At 43.3% G+C, this 20,704-nt stretch overlaps 3 protein-coding genes and 1 pseudogene across 11 annotated transcripts in view; all 4 read right to left on the reverse strand.

Annotated features, from left to right (window-relative positions):
- The window catches only part of LOC112219368 (guanine nucleotide exchange factor VAV2), a 1,336,992-nt gene that overhangs the window by 1,114,473 nt on the left and 201,815 nt on the right, over nt 1-20,704 (reverse strand). The gene's annotated exons all lie outside the window — the stretch shown is intronic.
- Nucleotides 4,952-10,903, reverse strand: LOC112234592 (HMG box-containing protein 4-like). Of its 5 annotated transcripts, none has more exons than XM_042302270.1 (14): nt 10,814-10,903; nt 10,572-10,682; nt 10,024-10,097; nt 9,737-9,873; nt 9,574-9,649; nt 8,838-9,458; nt 8,540-8,743; nt 8,210-8,406; nt 7,937-8,018; nt 7,774-7,838; nt 7,531-7,630; nt 6,153-6,328; nt 5,854-5,976; nt 4,952-5,679 (listed from the first exon to the last, which is right to left on the reverse strand). In XM_042302270.1, the coding sequence occupies exons 3-14, from the start codon at nt 10,058-10,060 to the stop codon at nt 5,635-5,637; spliced, it is 1,863 nt and encodes a 620-aa protein (XP_042158204.1). In that variant the 5' UTR covers nt 10,061-10,097; nt 10,572-10,682; nt 10,814-10,903; the 3' UTR covers nt 4,952-5,634. The 5 variants fall into 5 exon arrangements, with proteins under 5 accessions (XP_042158204.1, XP_042158201.1, XP_042158200.1 ...); XM_042302267.1 differs by having other exon boundaries at nt 8,868-9,458; nt 10,567-10,682; XM_042302266.1 differs by having other exon boundaries at nt 10,567-10,682.
- LOC112234593 (ankyrin repeat domain-containing protein 54-like) lies at nt 11,303-13,679 on the reverse strand. Its single transcript, XM_024402792.2, has 8 exons — nt 13,026-13,679; nt 12,665-12,712; nt 12,452-12,550; nt 12,252-12,323; nt 12,020-12,067; nt 11,808-11,932; nt 11,603-11,710; nt 11,303-11,463 (listed from the first exon to the last, which is right to left on the reverse strand). The coding sequence occupies exons 1-8, from the start codon at nt 13,402-13,404 to the stop codon at nt 11,389-11,391; spliced, it is 954 nt and encodes a 317-aa protein (XP_024258560.1). The 5' UTR covers nt 13,405-13,679; the 3' UTR covers nt 11,303-11,388.
- Nucleotides 15,859-20,639, reverse strand: LOC112234594 (annotated as a pseudogene).

Genomic DNA, 20,704 nt, shown 5'->3' on the forward strand with positions numbered 1-20,704 from the left:
TCCTGGAACCTGCGTGAATAATTGGTAGGCTACACGTACCTGTTTGTGGGGGACCTGATGCCATCTCTTGATTGTGAGATATTGCCAGATATTATTGCCGTATTTAGTATGAACGCTAGTCAACTTCCTCGTGCCTACATCCTGACTCATTAGAAGAAGGATCGGTCTGTGCCGTGTGCTTCTGCAGTCTTCAGGGCGTAGCCGTACAGTCAATGCTCTTCAAAAACAGCCTGTTTTAGCATGGTTTTTTAAATGCAGTGACAAAACAAAGTAATGTAGGCTGACTTCTTAAAATACAAATTATGCATCAATCATTATAATCAATATGTTCATGGCATACTTGCTCAAACTTCCAAAAAAAATCGAATATGTGTAGGCCGATAATCTGCCAGAATTTAAAAGGATGTGCAATTTATTATGTCAGGGGTATTCAACCTCGGTCCAAGAAAATATAAATATTTGTATTTCAATGTTTTTATGAATATTTCTAGCAACAACAGAATAAACGAATTTTAAATGGCACCTGCAGTAGAAAGGAGAACACTTTATTGATCAACTCCCAATATTTAGCAATAATATTTAGCAGATTAGATTAGTTTATTAATCACAATGACAGGGTCTCAGATGTAATTTCAGGGTACAGTGAAATTCTTGAACTTCACGCTCCAGCAGTGCAGGTCAAAAATATACAAAATTACAATGTCTTTGGTATTATTATGCAAAACACCCCAGCCATCCTACAATCTAAACTTGATGCCCTCAATATCACACAAATGAACAATGAACCTACCAGGCACCATCCCAAAGCTGTAAACACGGGCACCCTCATAGATATCATCCTAACCAACTTGCCCTCTAAATACACCTCTGCTGTTTTCAACCAAGATCTCAGCGATCACTGTCTCATTGCCTGCATCCGTAATGGGTCAGGATCAAGCGACCTCCACTCATCACTGTCAAACGCTCCCTGAAACACTTCAGCGAGCAGGCCTTTCCAATTGACCTGGCGGGGTATCCTGGAAGGATATTGATCTCATCCCGTCAGTAGAGGATGCCTGGTTATTTTTTTTAAATGCCTTCCTCACCATCTTAAATAAGCATGCCCCATTCAAGAAATTTAGAATCAGGAACAGATATAGCCCTTGGTTCTCTCCAGACCGGACTGCCCTTAACCAACACAAAAACACCATATGGCGTTTTGCATTAGCATCGAACGGCCCCGTGATATGCAACTTTTCAGGGAAGCTAGAAACCAATATACACAGGCAGTTAGAAAAACCAAGGCTAGCTTTTTCAAGAAGAAATTTGCTTCCTGCAACATAAACTCAAAAAAGTTCTGGGACACTGTAAAGTCCATGGAGAATAAAAACATCTCCTCCCAGCAGCCCACTGCACTGAGGATAGGAAACACTGTCACCACCGATAAATCCACTATAATTGAGAATTTCAATAAGCATTTTTCTACGGCTGGCCATGCTTTCCACCTGGCTACCCCTACCCCGGTCAACAGCACTGCACCCCCCACAGCAACTTGCCCAAGCCTTCCCCATTTCTCCTTCTCCCAAATCCAGTCAGCTGATGTTCTGAAAGAGCTGCAAAATCTGGCCCCCTACAAATCAGCCGGGCTAGACAATCTGGACCCTTTCTTTCTAAAATTATCTGCCGAAATGTTTGCAACCCCTATTACTAGCCTGTTCAACCTCTCTTTCGTGTTGTCTGAGATTCCCAAAGATTGGAAAACAGCTGCGGTCATCCCCCTCTTCAAAGGGGGGGACACTCTTGACCCAAACTGCTACAGACCTATATCTATCCTACCCTGCCTTTCTAAGGTCTTCGAAAGCCAAGTCAACAAACAGATTACCGACCAATTCGAATCCCACCATACCTTCTCCGCTATGCAATCTGGTTTCAGAGCTGGTCATGGGTGCACCTCAGCCACGCTCAAAGTCCTAAACGATATCTTAACCGCCTTCGATAAGAAACAATACTGTGCAGCCGTATTCATTGACCTGGCCAAGCCTTTCAACTCTGTCAATCACCACATCCTCATCGGCAGACTCGATAGCCTTGGTTTCTCAAATGATTGCCTCGCCTGATTCACCAACTACTTCTCTGATAGAGTTCAGTGTGTCAAATCGGAGGGCCTGTTGTCCGGGCCTCTGGCAGTCTCTATGGGGGTGCCACAGGGTTAAATTCTTGGACCGACTCTCTTCTCTGTATACATCAATGATGTCGCTCTTGCTGCTGGTGAGTCTCTGATCCACCTCTACGCAGACGACACCATTCTGTATACTTCTGGCCCTTCTTTGGGCACTGTGTTAACAACCCTCCAGACAAACCTTCTTTCAACTCTCCTTCCGTGGAATCCAATTGCTCTTAAATACAAGTAAAACTAAATGCATGCTCTTCAACCGATCGCTGCCTGCACCTGCCTGCCCATCCAACATCACTACTCTGGACGGTTCTGACTTAGAATATGTGGACAACTACAAATATCTAGGTTAGACTGTAAACTCTCCTTCCAGACTCACATCAAACATCTCCAATCCAAAGTTAAATCTAGAATTGGCTTCCTATTTCGCAACAAAGCATCCTTCACTCATGCTGCCAAACATACCCTTGTAAAACTGACCATCCTACCTATCCTCGACTTCGGCAATGTCATTTACAAAATAGCCTCTAATACCTTATTCAATAAATTGGATGCAATCTATCACAGTGCCATCCGTTTTGTCACCAAAGCCCCATATACTACCCACCACTGCAACCTGTACGCTCTCGTTGGCTGGCCCTTGCTTCATACTCGTCGCCAAACCCACTGGCTCCAGGTCATCTACAAGACCCTGCTAGGTAAAGTCCCCCCTTAGCTCAGCTCGCTGGTCACCATAGCAGCACCCACCTGTAGCACGCGCACCAGCAGGTATATCTCTCTGGTCACCCCCAAAACCAATTCTTCCTTTGGCCGCCTCTCCTTCCAGTTCTCTGCTACCAATGACTGGAACGAACTACAAAAATCTCTGAAACTGGAAACATTTATCTCCCTCACTAGCTTTAAGCACCAGCTGTCAGAGCAGCTCACAGATTACTGCACCTGTACATAGCCCATCGATAATTTAGCCCAAACAACTACCTCTCCCCTACAGTATTTATTTATTTAGCTCCTTTGCACCCCATTATTTCTATCTCTACTTTGCACATTCTTCCACTGCAAATCTACCATTCCAGTGTTTTACTTGCTATATTGTATTTAATTTGCCACCATGGTCTTTTTTTTGCCTTTACCTCCCATATCTCACCTCATTTGCTCACTTTGTATGTATATTTATTTTTCTACTGTATTATTGACTGTATGTTTGTTTTACTCCATGTGTAACTCTGTGTTGTTCTACGTGTCGAACTGCTTTGCTTTATCTTGGCCAGGTCGCAATTGTAAATGAGATCTTGTTCTCAACTTGCCTACCTGGTTAAATAAAGGTGAAATAAAAATACATAAAAACACTCACTGGAGTGTCTGACATAGGGTTTGAAAAGCACCTGCAAATAGGCTACCAGTGCCACTGGCTACTGGTACTTTGTTGTTCTTTTGACATACATGTTTGACAACATAACTACATAACTACAACATAACTAGTTAAACAGCCGCTCTTAGAGAAAATGTGTTACCTTTCTACATAATAGGCTATGCTAGAGTTTATGTGGGGAGGTCAAAATAATGAAAAAACGAATGATCAAATCTATTAATTTTAAAATGATTACTTAATTCACCTAATGATAAGACAAAACGTAATATTTTTCGGGGGCTAATGTAGAATGGGAGTCCCTGGAAAATCGGTTTGACTGGGAGGGGGTCGGTGGGCAAGAACATGTTGAAGACCCTTGTGTTATGTCGATACTGATTATTTGTCGCCATCTTTCGTATACACATACAGTGATTGGTCGCCACAAATGGTTTTAGAAATTGTTTACATTTCTACCGTTGTGGCTAGATGACGTAGACCTACACCACCCTCTAGTGGTCGCGTCGGGACAACAGTTGTTGACAACGTAGCGTTGTAACTGAGCCCTTTTCCGAACGCCTCGATCATACCAACAGTTGACGCAAAATGGCACGCGGCATCATATGGATGTCTGCAACAACAGTTCAACATTCACCTTCTGCTACCATTTCTGTCAAGTCGTCTATGCATATAGTTCGATAAATCCAACGTATGCACACAGAATGCATAATGTCTCTGCAACGCAATGTTGCAAGTCAAACGCAGCGTTCCATCGGAAATGTACTTCTGATGAACCAAAAAAACATTGCCAGTGTGATCGAGGCGTAACCTTGACCTCGTTCTTCTAAACTTCTTCATCATTTCACCCAACCTGCTACGTTTATTATCCTAACCAGTCATGTTAGTTCGCTTAACTTGCCATGTAAATAAACCATCTGTGGCGACAAATCATCAGTATCACCAAACGTTCTCTCAATTTCTAACACGTATGAATTAATCACGTAGCTGACCAAATTAAACTAGATTTTACTTCTCGGTTTACAGAGATTAACAAAAATCCAAAACACTTCATTAGGGAAGGTTTTGCATTCCTCCCTGGCTGGGGCATAGAGGCATGTGGAAGCACAGACATAGTGTTCTAGTTCTATTGTATGTGTAGAGAAAAGCATATCATCCTCAGTCTGACAAGGATCCTGAGGATTCACAGGCAGCTGCTGCAGTTCATGTACAATTCATTTACTCACTTAAAAATAGAAATTTCAGTTGTAGGTATAACTGGCCTTAAAATGTAAATTATCTTGATACACTACAATGGTTTGTTACAATAAATACAAGCCTTATTCATTCATTGGTTTGTGTTTAGGAGTCAGAACAACAGCTGTAGTTGAAAGAAGGTGGTGGTGGTACATACCAGTCATAAAGTCTGCTATGCTCAGTCTGCATGTTGACACTGTCATTTTTATTGTCAACATTTCCATACTGTATACTCAGGAAGAAATGTATTCATGAAAATGTGGCTTACAGCTTTGTGCTTCAAAAGCTGCAAAACCCACAACAGTAGTTTGATTGCAGTTGCCTCAAAATGTTTCTACTGTATACAAATTCCATTCTAGAATCAAAATCTAAACCTTAATACTCAGTAAAATAGCATATATACAAAAGAACAAGTCATTATGTAATTAACTGGTAAAACAAACATGAACAGTTGTCAAATATATTATTTTCATGGTATGTTGATGGAAGAGGAACAATGGTGGACTTGGGCCCTGGTTTGTCCTTTTGGGTAAAAACTAGCCTCTGGAGATACTGTATACACACAGAAAACACACGCCCGCACACATTCCCACACCCACAAGAACATACAGTTAAATCTGAAGATGCTAACAGATATGCCAGAGGTAAAGAAAAGAGTGTTCATTAAAATAGGTTTCAGTAAAAAAAAAGAAGAAATGAACTAATTTTAAAATACATTTTAAAAACTTGTTGAAACTATTAATATCCACGTTTTCCAATGTCTTGCTGCATAAATAATAGTTTGCATCCCAAGCCACGCCTCTATAATGGGCACTCTCACTCCAAACATTTTACTTCATGGCGAGGACACTCAGTAGACCGGAAAGGAATGTTTATGTTGGCTTCACAGCCCTGGCATGATGTAGGCAATGTTGTCCAATGTGTTGGACTGAAAGAGAGATAAAAGAAGGAGAGAAATGTTTCAGGCTGGCCTTATGCAACACACTTGCTATCACACAATGTGCTGTCACTACAGCCACATATTTTTACTTTACAACCCAAGTGGGAGATGAAACCTTTCAGAACAACATTTCAAATAGATGGCAAGGTGTGAGTGATTTACCAAGACTTGGCGGGGACATCCGTTGAGCTGGGGGATCTGTGCTGTGAGGCAGGTCAGGGGTCCCAGGGCACACAAGATGGAGTCCAGCAGTACAGAGAGACTGCCTGACACCGCCACCATCCCCTGAGTGAGGTGAGAGCAGAGGCAGTTAGTCTAGTGGTCACATACACAAATCTTTGTTCAGTCTTTACTCATATGAACGTGATAATGAGACATTTCTGTTGTAGGTGAAGAGAGTACATTTGGACACAACAGCTAAGTTAAAAGATACAAGGAATAGGTGGTTGGTGTGTGTGTACCTCTGTCTCCTGTAATCGGTGGCCGATGAGGGACAGGGACTCTCCCAGTAGTTGCAGGTGAGCGGCCGCATCAATGGGGTCGACATCAGGGACCCGTGCTGGTGACAGGGACACACCCACAGACGCCCGGTTGGGGGACACCAGCCCTGCTCCCAGCCCCATGCCCTTCATAGAGCCTGAGACGCATACAAATACAACACACGCAGTGACCAACTGACCATGAGTCCTGTGGGCTACTGAGAGATAAAGCAGCATAGAGAAGGGACAGGACTACTGATTGACTTGTAATCACTGTCAAAGCTGATAGAGCTGCAAGGCAAATGTGGCTGCAGATGGATTCTTACTAGGGATGCGCCGATATCACATTTTTGGCCGATACCGATATTTTCCTTGCCCCAAAAAAACGATACCGATATTTGACATTTTAGCAGCCGTTTAAGCATTCTAGTGAGGGTAAATAGTTAACGCACACACATAGATGCAGCGGTATAAGGCACTGCATCTCAGTGCAAGAGGTGTCACTACAGTCCCTTCGAATCCAGGCTGTATCACATCCAGACGTGATTGGGAGTCCCATAGGGCAGCGCACAATTGGCCCAGCGTTGTAACATTTCACGTAAACCCTGTTTGTCTGCATCGAAGTAGCGGTCCTTGTAGCTAGCATCGAGCATGGTGGTGACACAGTAAAGAGGCTCAGAGAGAATCGCTTGTTCACGGCCTAAGTTATAACCCCACAGTCGGTGTGGGCAGTTTTGTTGAGCAGACGTTTCAATGCCATGACAGAGTGTATCTGCTGCAGACGCAGTTGATTATCTTATTTCTCCAGTCAGTTGTCGAATGGCACTAGAAGTGTGTTCATGTTTCCAAGTTTCAAACATTTTTTAAATGGAAGCAGCGGTATGAGAACCAGCACATTCTTGAGCATGCAATACCACTTTCCTCAGTAGGAAATCCTCGTTGACACACTGTGCTGTCAGACTCAGCATGCTCATGGATGGGGCTGACATCGCTGGTCCAAATGTCAGTCGTGACACACATAGCAAGTAGCATAATGAATTCCATTATCTTGGCGTTAATGGATTTCGCCTTTGAGTTGTCTCGCTGAAATGTTATTACTCTTTCAAATGACTGCTCAACTTGAACTTGTTTAGTTGTTGGAAGTGCGCTTAGTATTTTTCTGCTTTTGTTCTGTGTAGCGCTGTATTTTTTGTGGTGTCATTAAGTCATCTACTTATATATGTATGCACGTCAGCGTTGACATCGGTTTTGCACATCGGCATTAAACTAGACATCGGGCCGATGCCGATGTTGGCATTTTTAGCTAATATCGCTCGATTCCGATATGCTCACCGATTTATCGTGCATCCCTAGCTCTTACCTTTGCTTTTGACCCCATCTGTGGAGCTCTTGCGTTTGACTGTGGTGGCCTCAGCTTTGTTCTGCTTGTGCTGCAGGTACTGAGCTTTCTGCTTCCACACCTATGAGTATATAGAAGCAATTTAGGCCATGGACCATGACTCATAGCATAGTGCTGGCAGACCATTCTTAAATTGATTTCAAATGTTTATCAGAATTATCAATCAAATCTCTTTTTAAATTGTTAATTTCAAGTGAATCTTACCAGTTTGTCTTTTTCTGGGAGCTGTTTCCACACCTCTGCCAACTTTTTGCTCAGCTCCCCAAACACTACAAACAGTAAAGTCTTTCTTTAGGTTTTGTATAGCATATGTAACACAATCATTAATAGTTACAATCTAATTATAAAAAGGGATAACTCTGCCCACCTAGTCCCGGCTGCTCTGCATTGATGTTGACCCTGTACTCTTTACAGAACACCTGGTACGCTGTTGTGTTCTTCTTCTTGGGCTGAGAAAAAGGAGCAGCAGGAGATGAGCAGAGTATCTATATATAAAGCATTTCACTACACCCGCAATAACATCTGCTAAATCTGTGTATGTGACCAATCAAATTTGATATTTACTGTACATATATATACTGTACAAAATGCAGGAAACACTGTCTAGAAGCCTAAACTACCAATCTGTTTTGGTTCTTACCTTATCTTTCTCCTTCTCGTGCTTTTCCCTTTCCCTCTCCTCCTTCTTTTTCTTCTTCTCCATCATTGCTACTTCATTACTTTGATGATGGTGAGTAAGGATGGGAGTAGGGATCGGGGCCCCCATGGCATACATTCCACCAGCTGCAGAGTGATTGGCTGAGCCATGGGTGTGGGTGTGGCCTCTCAATGGGTCCCCTTGGAGAAAGCATACAAGGAGCACATATTAGAATGCATAATAAAAGTAACTGTTGAAGTAACCAATGTTAAACATCTTTCTGCAATAGGACTAAGGCAGACTAGAGGCAGCGTTCCAAAAGTTTCTAATCACCTCCTGATCCTTTGCTGTGCTTCTTCTCTCTCCCGCCTTTGTCTTTCTCTCTGTCCTTCTCTTTCTCCTTTTTCTTCTTGCTTTTCTTGCTCTTCTTCTTTTTCTTTGACAGATGCTTGTACGAGTCGTCTATCACCAGCTCTCCTGCCTCCAGTTCGCCCCCCGAGGAGGAGCTGTCTCCCCCCATACCCACACCGTAGTGCCCTGACACACAAGAGAGAGAGGACATAGGGTTCATGCAGGAATCAACACAAATACAGGAAAAGTGGTTAAGTGCACATACAAATGAGTTTCTAACCATGTCTCTCATAGCCAAAGGCCTTCTTACCCTCCACCTCCACTTCTTTCCCCACAACAGGCAGTGGATCTCGGCTCTGCTGCATCTTCTTGGGGACTTTAGAGAGCTGCTTCCGGTCTCTGTCCTTCTCCTTTTTTATCCCCCCTTTTGAGGATGAGGAGGAGTGGGGAGGGAAGGGAAAGCCCTCTCCTTCGGCCTTCTCCTTAGGCGAGACCATGAGCTTCATCCTCAGCCCATCCGGCTCACGTATGTTCAGGAGATCTCCTTTAGGGGTACCGGTACCACCATGAAACAGAGACGACGACTTGGAGGAGTGCTTTTTGGAAGAGGAGGATGAGGACATAGGGCGGGAATGAGAGGAGTGGCTGCCTTTGCTTCCTCCGGTGCTCCCATCACGTTTGCGGTCTTTGGAGAAGTGGGAGGAAGAGAAGGAAGGGTAGGAGGGCTTCTTGTGCAGGTGTGGGCTCGGGTCTGAGCCGGTGGCCATTGGGGAGGTGATGGCCTGTAGGAGCCCCATGGCTGTGTCTGTGGGATGGGAGGAAGACGAGGAGGACAGGGAAGGGGAGTGGTCTGACGACTTTCGCTTCTTCTTGTGGGGAGGTGGGCCTGAGCCTTGCTGGTCTGGTAAAGAACATAGTGAAGGGAGAGTGAGAACATAATGAATCGGTTCAGCATAAAATTCACGCAAATAATTCAATCTTTTTTATTGACAGAGCAGAATTCCTTCCTCCTTTACCTCTGTAATAGTAGTCTTCACTGTGCTTTTTCTTCTTCTTGTGAGAGTCCCCTCCCAATAAGAAAGGTTCTGAGTCCTAAATGAAAAAGTCAGGATTTGACTAAATTTACAACCAACAGAAACTACATGGCACTTGATTTTGAAACCAGTGTTCTGCTGTTACCTTGGGCCGTTTCTTGGAGGACTTGCGAACCTGTGCAGCAATCTCCTCCTCCTCTCTGAGCAGATCCTTGTATGATCTCCTCTTCTCTCTCTGACTGCGACCAGCCACAAGGCCCACTTCCCCTTCCATCCCTACCTCTGAGAAAGAGGGAGTTGTAATGCACACTGGGAACTTCAGGCATTGCATGACAATTGGAATGATGATGATGACTTTTAATAACTAAATTATTGACAGATTTCTTCAAAAGAACATAAGAGGTACTAGAGGAAAGAACTGGCACAAATTACCAACTACTCCTTTCTTCTTGATCTCCTCAAAAGCCATGATCTCTCTTTTCTCCTCAACAGGCTTGCTCGTCTCTCTGTGTCACAATAGCAAGATATTAGAACACAGTCATAAGGATATGGAGGAAACATCAGCCACTGAATCAGCCAATATAACAGATAAGCAACTTGTGACTTGGAGCAGTTTAACTGCAAAATACAGGTTATTTACATTTCACTGTGAACTGAAGGATGTAAAAAATAAGACAGACAACAATAAAGAAGTATTTTAACACCAAATTGATCAAACTGAGTAAACCCCTTCAAAAAGCAAGAAGTGCCTTGTTACAACTCGCCACCACATATGGTTGATGAGAGGACATTCAATTTCTGTAATTGATGTCTCTCCTTAAAGTTTACAGTATACACTGATAAATGGCATGCTTGAGTCTATAGTAATAATAGATACATTACAAAACTGAAGTGTGTTTAGGCAATTGAAGGATAAATTCCCGCCTACTTTCGAAAAAATACACAAACACACCCCCTTTCATTAGCTGAGAGTACCTAACTCCCAACATTTGGAACCTCTTCTAACTCGTATTGCTGATTATGTGCTGGGTTATCCGGAAGGTACTGCAATAGCAGTCCGTGGCTTCTGGTGCAGCTAGGCCTATGTAAGTCTAAACGGACAAATAAATAAATGTTCATGCATTTGGTTCATAAATTCTGTTTTAGCATGCTGAGGTGAGAATATGTGAATTTTACTGTCGCAAAGTGAGAAGAAATGTACAATTATATGTAATTTTACTACCTCTCCGGAATCACCAATTTACGCGGTTCCAGTCGCCATCTTTGATATCAGTCTACAACGATGCGTATCGGCAGGGGGAGGGACTTGACTGTGATGTAGCGAATCAGAACAATGAAATCGTGTACGTTATTGTAGTGCACAATGTCAATTGGTTGGAAATATACATTGCGTCTGTTAATTTGAAGATATTGTAACCAATTTGTAACATTACTTTTCATGTATTAATTCTATGAATGGATAATGATAACTACATTAACTGACAATGCATATTAATGTTACACCGTATTTTCTTATAAAGCAGAGGCAACAAATATTTCCAAATATTTTTTAATCCATTAACTCAGATTGTTACAACCATTTACAACAATGACCATTATTTATTTTTACAGTAAACATTCATGTACAACACATGCAAGGCAACAGAAAAAAGGCAGTGACATAAAGATGCTGAGAGGAAGACCAACACAACAGTCAAGGGTAATGAGTTCATAAAGATTTTTTTATTTACTTTATCACAGTAGTATGCCCATTACCCTGCCGTAAACAGAAGAATGTATCCACAAAGAGAGCCCCCTCTACCTATCCCCCAAATTCTGCTTCTGTAGACTGAGTGATGTGAAGCTGGCCAGCAAGTCAGTTACCTCATCAACCTGAAACAGAAGAGAAGCCATAATTGTCACCTATGAAGGCACATTCAGACTTGTAAAAATGATAATCAGTTACCATTTGTTCAATACCAAAAAACAGGTGTGTGTGAGAGAGAGTGAGTTAAACACAAATGTGTCTTACCTGTTCTTTGGTGCGTGTGTGCTGCAGCTGTGTTGAGATATGATCCAGTCTCTCTCTGGCCTCACTCTGTCCCATCACATTCAGGTACTCCCTCAGCATCTGAATGATCTACAGAGCCATGGAGAGAGAGAGCATTTCAGACTCCACCAAATAAATGTTGGTATACTAATGTTTACATAGTGCTGTTGTAATAACCCCTTACTACCTGTGTGACCTCCCCTCTAAGAGTTTCTATACTCCTTGAGTCTCCTTCCTGCAGGATGTTGAGTTTGGAGCGTGCCAGGTGCAGGGGGGTCCTTCCTGCTCGGTCTAGGGCATCCACACGTGCTCCTGAACCGAAACACAACATTAACAAGTTATCATTAGCAGGTGTACAGTATATATGTCCATGTGTGTCCATACAGTATGGCTTCTCACCTCCTCTCAGCAATGTGGTGATTACAGGCACGTGGTTGGTACAGGCCGCTGCATAGACATAGACAGGTGCAGAAGTGGAAAGAATGTGGAAAATATACATTTGTCAGATATGGAAAAGTTCAATCAAAATAAATTGTTCATCTTTTACTTTTCTGCTATTGGGACCTAAAGTAGCAATGTTGTACACCCATGAACTGAATGCTATACTTTCAGTACCATGTGTTGTTCTTACCCAGATGGAGAGGGGTGTTCCCAAGGCCATCCCGCTGGTTAGGGTCAGCGCCGTAGCTCAGAAGAAGTTGCACTGGAAGGAAGGGGACGAGTTAATCATTTGTTCACAGAAATGCTGCTGTGATTATTATCAGTTCATAACAATGTCATTACTGTTGAGTAATGAATCATGAGCCCCTTGCACTTCTCACTTTGACTTACCGATGCTCTCGTTTCCATTACAGGAGGAGAAGTGGAGGGCTGTTCTTCCTTTGTCATCTGCTGCACAAGGGTCTATGTCTTCTAGAAGAAGCCTGCGCACTGGATAAAAAAAAGAGACAGAAACGTTAAACACCTGAAAGGGCTACCATATATGACTTGGTCTTGTTGAGTCTCACAATAGATGATGTTCCAATAGTTCTCTTCAGTGCCTACCCGTATCAATGTCGTTGCCATTGGCAGCGTCTCGAAACCTCTTCACCGCTAGAGAGAATGAACAAACAAGCCAAAGGTTAGGTAAACATCCGGTAGAATGCTAAACTCTGTGCTTTGAGTGTTGACATGCCTATCATCATCTGATGTATTAGGCTAGTATAATGCATACTGATGATACTTTTGTCAAAGTTCAGGAGCCATAGGCAGATGCCTTGCATGACATCCCGTCCCTCCACAGCATTCATACAGCTTTACACTATTCTTTACACTTTACACCTCATGATTGGGTGTGAAATTCACAGCTCTCTCCATCAACAACAATTTTTTTTCTCTGCAATTTGAGTGTGTGGAGTTTCTGTACCATAAATATCTTTTCCAATGGGCCCCACATTTCGCCGGGCTCTCCCTTGTCGCCTCGCTCTACACCCTGTCACCTTCCCGGGTTTGCTGCTCGCCACACCCGCCACTGACCCAACTCGACTGGGTTCCCATAGCAAGTGGAGGTACCGAAGTTCTTGTTCAGCGGTCTGTCCCGTACGACTCAATCTCACGGTGCCCTCTCCAAAGCCAGTTATCCCAAATCCCTCAGCAGCACCTCCATCCATCCTCTCATCATTTATCTTTAGTTCACCCTCTTTCTCATCCGCTTCTTTTGGTCCAGTTCCCACCGTGCATTCACCCTCGGAGCTTGAACGTTCCTCGTCAGAAGCTGTTGCAACAATTGGACTCCACCCGTCCATGTTCACTGACTCATGTGGAATATTTATTTTGGGGTTTCTCTCTTCAAAATGATCCTCGTTCGCAAGCCAATACTAGGAGCTACGAAAATAGTCATTTATGTTGATGAACTGACTTGCGACTTTGAACACGTCGTTTATTTACTCCGTTGACATCGCTGGCTCTAGAACATCAATACAGAATCTATTCTACGCATATTTACCATTGTGGCTCATATGTTCATGCTTTCAATTTAAGATGCGTCCCTGTTACAAGAACCAAAATGTCTCCTGTTTCATTATTTAAATTCTCACGAGAACAAGCAGTAAAAGGCGCTCCTATTGTAAGAGGAACGTTGACAAGGACTATTACCAATCAGAGCCTACGTTGTTCGTTCTCTCGAAACAAAGCACCCACCCCCGTGCAAAAGAAGCCAATGAGCAAGCGGGACACGCGGGATGTGTGATGCAGTATTCAATTTCGGGTTAGTTCTACGTGAACTCCTTGGGACCATAACCTTAACCAAACATGGAAACATCTGAGCTTTACGTTATCTCTCTTTAATGTCTTACATCTGTTGCAACAGAAAATAAAGTAAGCAGATAAATAACAGTAGTAAAGCCTACACAAATAGTATAAAAAATAAATAATGCATAATTCACAGATCACCATGTAATGAAAACCCAACATCACCCATACTGTTTGTACACACATCCAAATCTAACGTTTCATAATATAAAACATTCCACAATGTAGTGTAATTTATAAATATGATTTAAGGAATAAAATGGAATAAGCAGTCAACTCTCAGAGGAATCAGGATGGTTGTTCAACCAAAATATTTGGAATATACAGTCAAAGTTTGGACACACCTACTCATTGAAGGGTTTTTCTTTATTTTACTATTTTCTACAATTGTAGAATAATATTGTAGACATCAAAACTATGAAATAACACATATGGAGTCATGTAGTAACCAAAAAAGTGTTTCAAATATAAAAATAGATTTTAGATTCTTCAAATTAGCCACCCTTTGCCTTGATGACAGCTTGCACACTCTTGGCATTCTCTCAACCAGCTTCCCGAGGTAGCCACCTGGAATGCTTTTCCAACAGTCTTGAAGGAGTTCCCACATATGCTGAGCACTTGCTTTTCCTTCACTCTGCGGTCTTACTCATCCCTAACCATCTCAATTGGATTGAGGTCGGGTGATTGTGGAGGCCAAGTCATCTGATGCATTACTCCATCACTCTCCTTCTTGGTCAAATAGCCCTTACACAGCCTGGAGGTGTGTTTTTGGTCATTGTCCTGTTGAAAAACAAATGATGGTCCCACTAAGCGCAAACCAGATGGGATGGCGTATCGCTGCAGAATGCTGTGGTAGCCATGCTGGTAAGTGAATTGAATTCTTGAATTCAAAATAAATCACAGACAGTGTCACCAGCAAAGCACCCCCACACCATCATACCTCCTCCTCCATGGTGGGAACCACACATGCAGGGATCATCCGTTCACCTACTCTGCGTCTCACTATGACACGGCAGTTGGAACCAAAAATCTCAAATTTGGACTCATCAGACCAAAGGACAGATTTCCACTGGTCTAATGTCCATTGCTCATGTTTCTTGGTCCAAGCAGGTCTCTTATTCCTATTGGTGTCCTTTAGTAGTAGTTTCTTTGCATCAATTCGACAATGGCCTGATTCACACAGTCTCCTCTGAACAGTTGATGTTGAGATGTGTCTGTTACTTGAACTCTGTGAAGCATTTATTTCGGCTGCAATCTGAGGTGCAGTTAATTGCGATTTCTGAGGATGGTAACTCTAATGAACTTATCCTCTGCAGCAGAGGTAACTCTGGGTCTTCCTTTCCTGTGACAGTCCTCTTGAGAGCCAGTTTCATTATAGCTCTTGGGTTTTGCAACTGCACTTGAAGAAACGTTCAAAGTTCTTGAAATGTTCCACATTGACTGACCGTCATGTCTTAAAGTAATGATGGACTGTCACTTGCTTATTTGACTTGTTCTTGCCATAATATGGACTTGGTCTTTGACCAAATCGGGATATCTTCTATACCAACCCTACCCTGTCACAACATAACTGATTGGCTCAAACGATTCTTTGAAGAATCTCAAATTTAGAATATATTTAGATTTGTTTAAAACTTTTTTGGTTATTACATGATTCCATGTGTTATTTCATAGTTTTGATGTCTTCACTATTATTCTACAATTTAGAAAATAGTAAAAATAAAGAAAAAATGAGTAGGTGTGTCCAAACTTTTGACTGGTACTGTATATACAAACTGAGTGTACACAACTTTAAGAACACCTGCTCTTTCCATGACACACTTATTGGTGTCACTTGTTAAACCCACTTTAATCAGTGTAGATGATGGGGCGGAGGATTCTTAAGCCTTGAGACAAGGATTGTGTATGTGTGCCATTCAGAGGGTGAATGGGCAAGACAAAGGATTTAAGTGCCTTTGAACAGGGTATGGTAGTAGGTGCCAGACACACCAGTTTGTGTCAATAACTGCAACACTGCTGGGTTTTTCACACTCAACAGTTTCCTGTGTGTTTCAAGAATGGTCCACCACCCAAAATATATCTAGCCAGCTTGACACAACTGCGGGAAGCATTGGAGTTAACATGGGCCAGCATCCCTGTGGAACACTTTCGACACCTTGTAGAGTCCATGCCCCGAAAAATTGAGGCTGCCCTGGGGACAAAAGAGGGAGGGGAGGGGGGTGCAACTCAATATTAGGAAGGTGTTCTTAATGTTTTGTAGACTCTGTATATACTGTATATATTCATGGACATTATAATGAGAGGTAGAGAATGTCTTGGGACATCAAAACTGTCATAGGCTTAGTTTTGGGATCCTTGGGTAAACAATCAGAAGTCGAGGTTTATTGCAGAGGACACTGAGGCTCCAGCTCGTGTAAGGTAATTAGGGAACGCTGGGTCTGTGTCTGTGGATGCAGAGTCCTGTCCTCCAGGCATTAGCCCAGCTTCATGGGCATGCTGCCACAGCTGACTATTCCTAACAATCCCATGCTTCCTCAGGTATCCCTGACGACAAAACAGGGGTGGCTTTCGATTGGTAAGGGATAAGCGGAAACATGACTCTGTGGGGAGAAGAAACAAGTTTGTTTTACACATTGTAAAACAGTAATCAAGTAATAAAATGTCTCAACTGAGTGGGCAGAACCATAATAAAACAGTAATAACACAGATCCTGTATGACAGTATGTCACAAGTAAACAAACAAATCCTGTGTGATATAAATAGATGAGTAGGAGGTACTGTATATGGAAATATAAAAGACATATCCTAAGAGCATACTAAGAGCATATCTACCCTAGTATAATAAGTTGTTGTAATGAGGATCAGATAAGGACATGCTCTACCTGCATAGAAGGCCCTGAGGTCAGTGTGGAGACAGTGTTCCAGGAAGCGCCGCAGTGGCTGGCTGTGGGAGATGGGCCCATCCCACTCAGTCAAGAAGTCCTCGATCATGTGATGCACTGCCTTGGGCCGTGGCAGTGGCCAGCCAACAGGACGGTGTCTCATGTCCCTCTCTGTTTAGGATGGCAGACAAATTAAACAATAACATGTATTTGTTTTTGCATACATACGTAGGTTTGAATGCTGACGTCATACCACAAAGATGCCTTGTACTATACACAGAAATATTCTTAATTTGAATGTCATTACTTAACTTAGTTTTTAATACAACCATAAGGCCAAACTGTTTCGTACTCTTCATAAGGTTTCTAACATTCTCACACTCACCAGTGGGAAGTTTGTCGTAGTAGTATAGAACAGGGTGGAGGAAGTTGGACCTCCAGGCACGGGTCCACTCTGACTCTGCCCTGCCAGGGCCCAGTGAGTCTGTGCGGTTCAGCCCGTACTGTAGAACCAGAACCAGCAGCCCATGCTTGGAGAGCTGGTGGCCAGACAGAGAAGAGAACTGGGGCAGGGCCTGGAGGGGAAACTCCTCCAGGTACTCACAGTGAGAGCTGACAGGAAAGGAGAAGATTACTCAAAGTTAAACTGGTTCACAAATGGATTAATTTAGGCTGCGTTTACACAGGCATCCCAATTCGGACCTTTTTTACACTAATTGGTATTTTTACCAATTACATCAGATCTTTTCACATCAGATCGTTTTCAGAGCTGCTCAGATTGGTCAAAATACAGATTGGTGAAAAAAAAAATCAGAATTTGGCTGCCTGTGTAAACACAGCCTTAGTGAACATAAATCGGGATATCTATAGGCAATCAATCAATGTGAGATTCATTGGTAGAGAAAGGTAAATTACCATGAGGGACTATAATCATGAAGAAAATGTGCACAGTGGTTCAGCACTACTTACCCTCTTAGTAAAATGATGTCTCCAAGTACCCCAAACATTTGGTATGGTCCGGAGGCCTCATTGACCCTCCTCAACAGCCAGGACTGCAGCTGACTGATTGACAGTTTGATTGCTGGCCAGGAGTTGCTATGGTAACGCAGCTCAAGGACTCTATGTACAGCACGCACTAAGGTGGAACACATAACAAAGTTACAACAATAAATAGTGAAAAAACAAACACATTTTGTCGATAAAAACATTATTTTATAGACAAATTTGTAATTTAGAAGTTTTCCCCGCCCTTTACAGGCAGTTACTAACTATACAGAAGTCAGGTGTACTCTTGTCTACGTTGTAATACCAGCAGTTTGAATGGTTACCTGTGTATCGGAAGCCATGGATGAACCCCCCTGCAGAAGAGCGATAGTCTCTTGAGTGGGCTGCCGTCCCCAGAACAAAAAGGTCTGGGGTTCCCCGCCCTTCGTACCAGGCTGTCACCCCTGGCAACCGCCCCCTGGCACCCTCACTGCTTGGTGGGCGGGCCGAGCTAGAGAGATTAACGGTATCATTAGGACAGACTGACATTATCTGACTGAAACGGCATGGCTTTTCCAATGAAAATGATATAATAGAAGATCCACCACTTCCATAGAAAACAAGAACTTTAACAGAACTATTTTCGCATTATGTAAAGACATGCCACTAAAATTATCATTTACATACCCATCAAAGATGCTGAAGTTGAACCGGAACCCCAGGCAACGGATCACACGATCATATGGCTGGCGGAGAGAGAAGTTGTCATTGTGGTACACAGGCAGGTTTGTCGCTGTGACCTTTGAACTGTTCTTCCCATCCAAACTGTCCAGTAGCTCAGCTAGAGTAAGGAACAACTTGCCACGCTTGTCCTTCCCACTGGATCTGCACTTCTTCTTTCTGCCTGAGCGCTTCTTTTCATCCTCTCCATTTCTGACGATAGCAATGTCCTCAAGGCCTCCCTCCACCAGCCCATCAAGGGACTTTAGCTGGTACGTGTCTAGCAGCTCATTGTTCACAGCTCTGTGGAAGAGAGGAAATAGATCACTTTGATATGAACAGATTATGCTAAAGGGAATAGCAACATACTCCGATCTAAAACACTGCTGCAGGAGTACTAAATCAGTGAAACAAAAGAAAGAACAATTGGTAGGAGAGGACAATATGGGAGTCAAAAGCTGATGATGCCTCTCAGTACCTGAGGTCTCCGACGTAGTGTGTCTGCCAGGCTAGGCGGACCGGGCTCGGGCTGTAGAGATGGATCCGGCTGGCCCGACCCAGGATGCTCTGAGCTGTTTCAAATGCTGAGTTCCCCTTACCCAGGATCAGCACGGCCTGGTCCTTATACTCCTCTGGGTCCACAGGGATGGACTCATAGCCCTCCACCAGGTCTGAGCCCTCAAACTGGACCTTCTGAGGATCCCACAGTCCCGTGGACACCAGGAGGACTCTGTGGGTAGGAAAGAAAAGAGAGAGAGAATCATCTCTTAAATGGGATGCATAGTGGAGAATTGTTCCATATTTCCAACCTTTTACATTAGATATGTGTATAGATATAACACAGTACCTGCATGTATAGTCCAGTCCACGCTGGTCAGTCAGTATGTATCCCCTGCCTCTAGGTGATTCAGACTCTGAGGCCCTGATCTTCCCGATGTCCACCCCATACTGGACCTTCAGCCCCAGCTCCTTCACATACATGGAGAGGTAGCGGGGGAATGAGTCTGCGTCTGGGTAGAGCTCCCGGCTGACTCGCTGAAGCAGCAGGTCGGGCCTGTCACTCAGGAGGGAGTTCCAATCGTGACGAAGGTTGAACTCGCGGTTCCGCCTCCCTGTGTAGATCTTGTTGATGCTGATGAGTTTCCTGTGTCGAGGGTATCTTTAAAGGGAGAAAAAAACATCCATGAGATACAACACATGTTCATGTACATGGTGTAGGTCAGAACATATTTCTATGAGCAGGGCAATAGAGAAAGTTGCATCATTGTTGCACTCTCACAAAATACCTTGCTGAGTTGGAAAATTGATTCAGCAAGTGCAATACCCGATATAGTCAACACCCATTACTACAGAGGCACTCACATATTGAAGAAGCTCCCTGGTCCAGAGTTCCTCTCCAAGATGATGTATTCTTGTATTCTCTCTGACTCTTGGAGAGAAAGTGACCCATCTGAAGGCCGGCAGGCCCGGCTCCAAGCACACAGTAGTCATGGTGACGGGTGCTGTTGTGACTGTGGTAGTCATCATGAAAACATTGAACTAGGGCGACCAGGCGGGCTAGGAGAAGAAGGATAGGGGAATCCATTACCTATAAATGAGTAAAAGGCAATGAAGGCATTTAATGGTGGGAGAGTGGGTTTAGTGAAGGTCATTGCAATACCCTGGTGACAATAATCAACGGCAATTTTAAGTTTTGAAAGCTGCAATCTGAAAATATCCACTGGCAAGCAGCAACTATATTATTGTCAAAGTTATGCAACTCTTTTCAATGGATTTACCAACATAAGAAGGTCAAATGAAATGACATATCAGATAGCATTGTTCAAGTGAGTGGAAGAACAGAGAAACTACGACAATAGCGGGCCTTCATGGGGTGTATCCCCGTGCTTGCCTTGAAACTCTGGCCCGACATCATAACTCGACATGAGGGGATGCAGCTGCATTAGACCGCTGGTTGAGAAGCTCTCCACGAGCACAAAACACACAGCATATCTATTAAAGTAGGATGTTTTACCTTTCACTGCAGTGGTTCCCTCTCATCTAATTCCATATAATTTTGCATTTGGTCTGTAAATAAAACTCTCCAACAACCTATAGTCTGAATTTCATAACGGAGCCCCATCCCTTGATACGACACTCCAGCATACCACAGTACTCTGACCAATAAACGCTGCTCTATTCTGGCCAATACGAGCTTGTGTGTAAAATA

The sequence above is a fragment of the Oncorhynchus tshawytscha genome, linkage group LG20 (assembly GCF_018296145.1).
Source record: "Oncorhynchus tshawytscha isolate Ot180627B linkage group LG20, Otsh_v2.0, whole genome shotgun sequence".
NCBI classification, from domain to species: Eukaryota; Metazoa; Chordata; class Actinopteri; order Salmoniformes; family Salmonidae; genus Oncorhynchus; species Oncorhynchus tshawytscha.

Bases quoted from the DNA above. Each gene is read 5' to 3' on its own strand.
- LOC112234592 (XM_042302266.1), bottom strand. The intron at 8,407-8,539 runs GTGATTAGAAAC...GCTTTCTCCAAG, and splicing joins GCACAGCAAAGGATCAGGAG to GGGACCCATTGAGAGGCCAC. The intron at 7,631-7,773 runs GTAAGATTCACT...ATATACTCATAG, and splicing joins TCCCAGAAAAAGACAAACTG to GTGTGGAAGCAGAAAGCTCA.
- LOC112234593 (XM_024402792.2), bottom strand. From the start codon at position 13,404: ATGGACGGGTGGAGTCCAATTGTTGCAACAGCTTCTGACGAGGAACGT. The intron at 12,551-12,664 runs GTAGGCACTGAA...TTTTTTATCCAG, and splicing joins TGGCAACGACATTGATACGG to TGCGCAGGCTTCTTCTAGAA. The intron at 12,068-12,251 runs GTAAGAACAACA...ATGTCTATGCAG, and splicing joins GAACACCCCTCTCCATCTGG to CGGCCTGTACCAACCACGTG.